Source organism: Nestor notabilis, unplaced genomic scaffold (genome assembly GCF_000696875.1).
Source record: "Nestor notabilis isolate BGI_N333 unplaced genomic scaffold, ASM69687v1 scaffold31221, whole genome shotgun sequence".
NCBI classification, from domain to species: domain Eukaryota; kingdom Metazoa; phylum Chordata; class Aves; order Psittaciformes; family Psittacidae; genus Nestor; species Nestor notabilis.
This window is the reverse complement of record NW_009913884.1, coordinates 1-9133: the sequence shown is the minus strand read 5'-3', so window position 1 is coordinate 9133 and position 9133 is coordinate 1. Positions and strand designations below refer to the sequence as shown.

The window sequence follows — 9133 nt, the reverse complement described above, 5'->3', positions numbered from 1 at the left end:
CATTTACACTGGCTGTGAAGGGGTAGGCCTTGTCAGCCGGCTCCGAGATGGCCTGCATGCCTCCCCCACTCCCCTCCTCGTATTCTGCTTCTTTAGTTCATGACTGTTTTGATTTTTGCCTGTGTCGTCTTATGCAAATGACTTCCAAATGCAGGTAACACCCTGTTAAGGGAAGCGTACCTCAGCGTGGCAGTGTAAGGAATAGTGCCTGCAGGGCGGCAGTTACTTCCTCCGACAGCGGAGTAGCTGTGAGGTGTCCGAGGAGGAAATTCACTGCGCATGTTAGAAGTGCAGTAAGGAAGCCGAGTGTTTGCACGCATCGTATGAGATTTGACCGGTAGTGTGTTGGAAAGAGTCGACGGTGCTTGTTTAGAAAAGGTATCACTGAATGGGCTAGAGAACTTACTTCTTCTTAAAGCCCGAGTGGTATAAATGTATGTTAAATTACGTCATTGTACGTCAGCTGAGGATCTAGCTTAAGGTCCAAAGGTCTGCTTTCACTCTGGAAAATAACAAAAAGCCTGCTTTCTTAAGGTGGCTCTGCGATTCGTTGATAATACCTTCCAAGGCATTGTAAGGGCTAGATAGGCGTTGTAATCCTCCAAATTATGTGCCTGTGTTTTTCCCGGGAGGCAGAAAAAGTGAAACTTGAGCTGCTACCATGTTTTTCCCAGCTGATGTGTTTCCTAGGCTCTAGTCTGGCCTGTTTTGCTTGATTATGTTTAATTTATATGGTAGCTGTCATTACCTGTAAATCAAATTGTTTTAAACCCGAACTTTAAAAAAAGGCAACACTTCACATGCTGCTAATTCTACCAGTGTATTGGCCCAGCACTTCATAAAATAAATCTCAGGCAGATCTGCTGTTCTCACCTGTCTGGGTGCTTCTTTTCTCCTGTTGGGTCAGTAACTCACTGTCTTTGGTGCCTGGAAGGTGTTGATCCCTCCTCTGTGCCAGGAAGGTGTTTCCTCTACCCACTGTATTCCTACTGTATGACCTGTGGAAATCTTTTCACCATGTTAAGTATTTAGTGAATTTCATTTACATTAAAAGCAAATAGAACTGACAGTAAGAAAAAAGAGAGTGCAAACATGAAACTACTTATCAATAGGAAACATTCTGAGAGGAGGAAAACTGTTAAAACGTGATTTCCAGGTTAGTGCATTTGTAGTAAGTCTAAACCTGCTTGTGTTGAAAGGAGAATGTCTGCTTGAACTTGCATTAAATGATTAAGGTAGCTCTTGTATCAGGTAGGGTCTTTAATTTTCTTGTGTAACTGTCCAATTCTGTTTCAAGTTTCAGTGAGGAAACATACAAATAAAAGGTCTTCTCCAAATGGACATGTTGCAAACTGATCCATTACATGTAGAAGAACTTGCAGTGATACCTGGCACAGCTTGACTGCAGAGCATCAGCTTACTATCAGTTTGCTATCAAGTAAACATCGCTACTGTCAGGGTCATCCCTGTAACTCTCAAAAACTTTTCTGTCTAACTTATATTAGACAATTCTAAACTGATGTTTGAGATCTCTTATCACAAAGTGCCAGGTTAGCAGAGTTAGAGTCCTTTTTCTCTTGTATTTGGAAGAAGATGTAACAAGAAGAAACAGTAATTTCACTGGGGGTTGTAACTTACGTTAGTGTTTCTTTCCTACGTGATTGTGGCTGTCTCTTGCACCCTTGAGTTACGTTGCTGTAAATTCTCGAAATGCCACTGTTTCAGTATTCAGTGACAAGGAGTGATTTGCATAATGGTCTTTTGTTTGGGAGTTTTTATAGAACATGGATCTTGTTTTACCCATACCCAGTTCTGATACATTAAATTATGATGAACTAAATGTGCAAAGGGATTTGAAAGTCTAAGTCTGTGCAGTCAGTTGAGACACCAGTGTAAAACTTCACCACCCCCCAGTCACCCGCTGTCTGTCCCTGCAAGCGTCTGCATTCTTTAGCCTATAGCACTGTTTCTCATGTGCATGGCCCATGAACCCCAGATTTAACTACCAAATAACCTAATTCCTAAGTCGAGCAATGTCACTGGCTGTTCTTTTATCTGCTCCCTGTTCTGGCAGGCAAATTACATGCAAAAATACTTCAGACCTCCAAGGTTGCATCTCTTTGCTATTGTGCAATCTCCTTCTGCTAAATATTTGATTTGCAGAGGTACAGCACTTATAAGCCTGTGAGAATATCCAGCTAACACTGAATTTACTGTCAAAATAACAAAACCAGCATACAGCATGTGTATTTCAACAAAACAATAATTCAATTTGTACTTCTTTCTTACAGAGGAAAAATACCAATTTGTAACTGTGCTCAGCATTATCAATAGTTTCTCTGAGTACTCTTTAGTTTCAAGATTTAAGTTGTTTCTTGTTAATCTAATTTTCTGTGGTTTACTGTAGGTTTGCCAGTATTGCTGTGAAGAAGCTTAAAACTTTTAAATGTAGAAACGTAGTTTGAGAGTCTTTGCTATCTAGATTTAACTTTGCATTCTATTCATGAAAGTGTTTTTTAAATTTTTTTGGTAATTTTTATTTGGATGCAGGGCTGCCCACACCATCTTAGTGGAGTGATGGACAAAGATAGTCACACAAGAAGAAAACAATTTAATTCCAGTTGTGAAATTAATTGCAGTTTTAATTTCCTTTCTTTGTTTGTCATCTTTCTCTCAATTTAACTTTTTAAGGTAGTCCTCAGACAGTTTATCAAGTTCACCGAGATCCAGGGAATTCTGATGGTAATACTTACCAGAGTATTCAGCAGATGAGAAATGCAATGGAAAAAGAGATAAAGAATGAGAGAACAAGAGGAAATGGTAGAGAGCTAGCATTCACACTCATGCCATTGTATGCTCTTGGAGTGGGAGTGTTTGCAGCATATAAATTTCTTAAGGTAAGTCATAAGCAAAGCATTAAATTATTGAAATTAGAAGGAAATGTAACTAGTTTGGTTTGTTTTGTGTCTTCCCCCCGCCCAATTCTGAGCCCATGTGTATTGTTGACCAGAAGCGTTTTCTTGCTCAGTTTGACTTTGAATGTGAGCTCCAAAGTTGAAATTTTAGCATTTTTGCTTTTTCCTTATGAAGGCTCTGGCTTACTTACTTTAGATACTTCTGTAAGTATCTAAATCAAGGTGAGAATCCCCCCCACCCCAGATAAGAATCTGAGAATCTAACCAGTGCTGTTACCTGAAGCTGCAACTTAAGCCTCATCAGTATTTCGCTTCCTTTTAGTTCTTCAGAATGAGATTAAGTATGGGAATGAGGTGGACAGGTGGAGGATTCCTGCAGAGTAATAGATTAGCAATTATATAAATTGTGAGTAGTCTTGAGCTTTTATTTGACTTGACATTTTATTTGAATTTCTCATTTGGTCATGCAGCTGCAACATAGAATTTTATTCATGAAATATGATACCTTTTCTGACATTTGTAAATCAAAAAAGGAGAAAACATGGTCAGTTATTAGTGTTTTTTGGTTTTGTTTTTTTTTAAATACGTACTGATATTTATTATATATAGTAAGAGAGATCACAGCACTTGGAATGTTGAGAGGGCATCTGGTATATTGTTGCTTGCCTTCAAGAGAAAAAAGACCCAGCCTGAACATGGCTGGAGACAACATCTTCATTTCCATAGTAGTTTCATATAATCTATATGCGAAAAAATACCACAGTTTAGCAAAATGAACATGGAGGTTGACCAGTTTGGTTTTAAAAATAAATTTAATTAGGTTGTAGGTAAGATTTAAAAATAATAAACCCACTATTTTGGGTGTTACAGCTCTTTACACTTGAGCTTGTGGGCTTGAAATGTAAATATTTTTATAATTGCATCTTTATTACTTGAAGAAAGAAGTTTTACTTCCTAGTTAATGGTAGGAGACTGGATCCAGTAACCTGGGAGATTCCTTCTGTTAGTTTTTGAAAACTGAACTTGATGCAGCAACTGCTTTCTTTCACAACTTTTATCAGTCAGGTTGTCATTGCTTAAAATCAGAAATGTTAGTTTAAGATATGAAGAAGGCACAGCTGAAGAGAGTTTCATTAATGGAACACATTTTTGTTTTGTTGCTATTTACCTTCAGTAAATTTGGAAGTGCCTTTTTATTTAATATACAAATAGTGATGAAGTGTTTTAACACGGTTTTATTTATTAAAGATGAAGTCACATGAAGAAAGTCTCTCCAAAAAGGAAAAAAGTACAGAAGACAAGGCAAAGGAAACGGGTAAGATACCCATTCAGAATGCGTATTTCCTGCTGGGACAAAGCTACATGTTTTCATTGATGGCTGCCTGGCTAAATGAGAATAATTGTATAAGTTACTTAAGTGCAGCTAGGAACCTACAAAAAACCACTTTGTTAGTCTGTATATTTGAAATACTCGTTAAGAGGTTTGTTTGAAAACTCCAGGTGGTAATATGCTTTGAAACAGTATAGTAATATAGTATGATTCTCTGCCTTTTAATGTCTGATGATTTTCTGACTTAAGACCTGTTTGGTTTTCTTCAGTAGAGTAAGATGTTAAAATACGGTATAATAATCTTTAGTTTTTTAATTTTTTTTTTTTTTTTTAGATTTTAGATCTTTAGGGTATTTAAAAGAGATATAATGATCTACTTTACATTTGAACTGTATCAATAGTGGAACAGTATGGGTAAACAATTACAGAGACTGTTGAACTTCTAGGCTAAATTAGAGACCTGTCAAAAACATCAAATATTTATAGATGTGACAGAATAAATGATACCATCTTTTTCTTCATTATACAGAGTACTCTTGACTGACTGATTCAGTCTATTCTGCATATGCCAAGAACTGAGCTTTCTTTTGGAGAAAAAATTATGGCACATCAAAGTTGAGCAGTTTTTGTACTTCATACTTCTCTTGCCCCTTGTATAGACACATATTTAGTCAATTAAACAACTAGAAGCCTCTTTTGGTGTCTCTGTGTACCAGGTCTGTAATTGGGTTCAGCAATGATTTGCTGTGCTGCCCACTCACCATCCCTGTGTGTTGCATTCTTCTTTCTTTAAAGTTTAGTAGTATCGTAGGAAGAGTTAAATCCTCTCAACTCAAGTGCATTAAGTGTTGAATGTATTTGTGAGGTGTGCAAATTCATGATAGTGTATTAAGTATAAATACACTACTTACACCTCATGGAGTCTTGAAATCGTACGTATTTGAGGCTGGGAAGGTGACAACCACATTCTTGCTCAGTTTCTACGAACGTGTTCTCTGTTTGGGTGCTATTGGAGACAGGTTATTGGATAAAAGGGACTTAACAGTCACACATAGTAAGGCTTCTGTTCTTACCCCAAGCACTCCCTTTTCTTGTTCTAGAATTTTACAGAGGAAAAAAAATCCTGTTTTTTAAGCTGCCCAACTGAAAACACAAATGAATATCCTTTTGGTATTGTAAATACATTTCTTACAATGTTCTCTCTCTCTATCCTGTCCCTCTCCCCCTCCTTTTTTTATTTTCTTTTGTGTTTTGTTAGAGCATCAGCTTTTAGAGCTGGAGCAGCATCTAGCACAGACAGAGAAAATGCTCAATTCTTTATTGACTCAGTTGGATCCACTGTCAAACTGGTGAGTGTTTCTAGAACGTCTCAGTATTGTTTTATGTAAATTGAACCTGTAAAGTTTTTGTGTGTTTCAGGGAAATAAAGCTTCCCTATTCTCGTATAATAAGGGAGTAAGTAATATAACCTTGTAGTTTTAGAGAAGTTCTTTTCCTAAGGAGCTAGAGCCTTAAGTCAGTACTAGAAATGAAAATATCCAGGCAGTCCATTTTGTGTAGACTGACATCCTTCCTGAAGCCTAGTTAAAAACATGCAAAATTTCATGATTGTTTCTTTAGTGTACTTTGAACTTAGGATGTGCTGAACCTATTAAGCAGCAAATACACTGATGAATTTGTATAACAGATTTGTGGTAGTGATGGGGAGAAGAGAGAGTAAGCAAAATCTGAAATAAATGAGAAGTGCCTCTAAACTGTAAAGTTCTGCATTAGGAATTGTTGTACTGAAAATAAAATTACTTTGGAGAATTGTTTCTTTCAGTAGTCATTACTCAACCTTAGCCATTGGGGCTCCAATGGTGGGATTCAGTGACTAGATTATTCTGTAGACTTACTTGCTGGGCTCTCTGCTTCTCAAGAGACAGTTGTCAACTATGGTACTTATCCACAAACAGAACTATTGCAATCTTGTGCATTACTATCAAGCACTCACTTCCAAGGTAATCTTTCAGCTGTTGACATCTGTCTTTTTTTTGTTTTCCTAGTGTTAATGCTTTAGCTTGTGAGCAGAAGGATGAAATAATGACACAGCTCCAATCAATTAGACGGCTGATGAAAGAAAGTGGATTGGATAAATCAGAAAACACAATGAAAGGTACTTTGATTTCCAGCAGGATACGTAACTTTAGTTTATATTTTAAAGGACTAAACTATAGTTTATACCTTTAAATATAGGATTACTTTAAGTATAGGGTCTTACTGTAGTAATGTTCAGCTCTTGCATCTTATGTAATGAGTGTGGAATTTTATTGTGGAGGAATGTCATTGTTCCTATTTGAGGTGTGTCTGATCTCAAATTTTGAATACATCATGATTTTTTTTTAAGAACAGGTGCTAAAAGAGCTAGACTGGACCACACAGTCATGTACTACTTTGTTGAAATGGGCTTCTTGAATATGAGTTCCTAAGCAGTCTGTTAGTACTAGACTAACTTTAGTTGGAGGATTCCCGCATGGGTACCTCCAAGGCTACACAATATACAAAACAGCAAATTTTGTATTAGTTTCAACTGGAGACTTTCAAGAGGTTCATAGTAGTCCAGAAGAAATCTTAAGTGTTAAGAATGGCTCATTAGAAATTTTGGGAATTTTTGCATTAGTTGAGTCTTAATAAAAGAGAGGAAAAAAAAAGCTGCTTCTAAACTGATGATGAAATTCAGAGCCTTTTTAGTCATTTAAACTTTCTTTTTATTTTTTGTGAATTCTAAGATCTTGGCCACATTTGTAATGAGAAACTTGAAGATCTCATTCAGTCATTTGCTGAACATTCTCAAGAGAAAGAAGTGGATGACAGAGAAGATGACAGTAATGAAGATTTGCTTGAGTATGTTGATAATGATGATGGAATAGAAGAGCATGAATTACATGGTGAGTGTGAAGAACATCAGTTTGAGCAACATGTGGTAGAAGACCAAGAAATAATGAACATTGCATCAGAAGACATGGGATTGAGGAGACGTAATAGATATGAATGAAATCTGCACATACAACACTTTCAAAAGCTTATGAATTATTTTTTCCTATAATGTTGTATGCACTTTAAACTGTTTTGAATGGAGTTATGTGTGCTGCTGTATGCTTTAAAAAGGGGTGTGAAATACTGCCTATGCTCCTGTCTATGACAGTTCTTTATCTGACTTCAGTGGCAGCAGAATTTTACTCAGGATGTTTACATATTTTTTTCTATTTATTTTTTTCCTATAAAAAGGATTTCTGTACTCTGTATATAATGCACTGTAACTATATCTGATGCTTCACTAAAAGAATGTCTTGTAGTAAAACTATAAAGAATAGATGTTTCATAAATGTTTTGTAACTAATAAGCATGTTGCCATGTGGCTTTCTTGAGTTCATTAAAGAGCATGCACTGATGAATTCAGCTCTTTGTGGAAAAGTTTCTCCAAGGAAAGTATAAAAAGCAGTTAGCAGTAAGTCTTAGAGGTGCATTCATAGTCAAGTTTCTTTATTTGAACAGAGAAATTTAGCCAGAGATAGTATTTAGAAATAATTATGTCTGAGTTTGCTGTCTTCTCACTAATTATGTGTAGTTTTGTATGTCAATTTGAACTTTAATAATTCCACTGGATCACGTAATCTGTTCCCTGGCATTTTGATTTGTTGCAATACACTTTTCCTTAGAACAGTATTAACAGATGCATTGCTGTTACCATTCCATAACTGTGGGGCTTTGGAGGTTCTTTTTTAAGTATATGATGCCAACTTAATAGTGGCTTTTTTAGGACAGTGTTAAGAAAAACATTTATTTCCTTTGTCAGAATAATTTCTGTCCATAACTTTATTTCCTACTTAATTTTGTTCACTTAACACGTATGCCTATGGAACTGCCATCGTTTAGTTACAGGAATTACGTTAGAGGTAGGCCTGACAGCACAGTACTGTTGTATTTCCTGGTATATAACTGCATAGCTTTTAAATAGGCCAGTTACAATGCCTGAACTTTTGCCATCGTTATTCTTAAAGGAAAATAACATGGATTTGGTTTTATGTAGGAAATCTACTGTCGTTACGGGACCAAACCTGTTACTTTGCCACTCACTGAAATGGAACGTATTGCTCATTGAGGTGTAGAAACGTGGTACATCTTTGGTTCTACAAACGGATCACATGGGCTTGGAAGTAACAGTATCCAGAAATACCTCCTTAGCGTCAGTGTATTAGGCAACATCTCAGTTATTGCAAAACTAACGTTGGAACACTGATTGACCACAAAGCTAGGGTTCCTCAAGAGGTGACAGTTTCCCCCAAGACAGAATGGATGAAATTGGGCAGAATTTGATTTTTAAAAATAACTGATGTAGGTCTGGACATTCAGGACAACTGGGAGTGTTAAAAAATCAGTTGCTTAGATATTGTCCTCTGAGATAACTAATAAGTGTAATTCAAGTGAGCTGAGACTAATTTCAAAGCCACTGGTCAGAGGGGATGAAGGATTGGCACCAGGCGTGCGGTGCTGCTGCAGTGTTTGCTGTCCGGCTCTATCACTCGCTCTGCTGTGGGAGATGGCATGGATGCACGGCAGTATCGCTGCCGCCGCTGGGCCGTGGTGGCCGGCCGGTCCCCCGCCCCCCGCCACTGTTGCTTTACTGCCTTGGACAGTCATTAGGTTCTCGGTTCCTTACTCTTTGGCCGCTGCAGCGACTGGAAGCCCTTGCTTATGAGGCCTCGAGCAACCGTTCACCGTGAGCCCGTTTGCTGCTATTTTGGAGTCTCTGGTTCAGCTGCCTGGACCTGTGGAGCACACGGACCTCTGCAGCGCCCAGGGGCTCAGCTTCTCCGTCAGGGGCTGTGGAGGCCGCGGAGCGCTGCCC

The 9133-nt window shown here is 37.7% G+C and overlaps 1 protein-coding gene across 1 annotated transcript; it reads left to right on the top strand.

Annotated features, from left to right (window-relative positions):
* Nucleotides 1-2691: 2691 nt before the first annotated feature.
* On the top strand, nt 2692-7408 carry CCDC107 (coiled-coil domain containing 107; the record flags this gene model as incomplete). Its single annotated transcript, XM_010023400.1, has 5 exons — nt 2692-2897; nt 4164-4230; nt 5504-5594; nt 6291-6400; nt 7014-7408. Coding segments are annotated over 5 exons (740 nt in total), but the record flags the coding sequence as incomplete, so codon positions are not given.
* Nucleotides 7409-9133: the final 1725 nt, after the last annotated feature.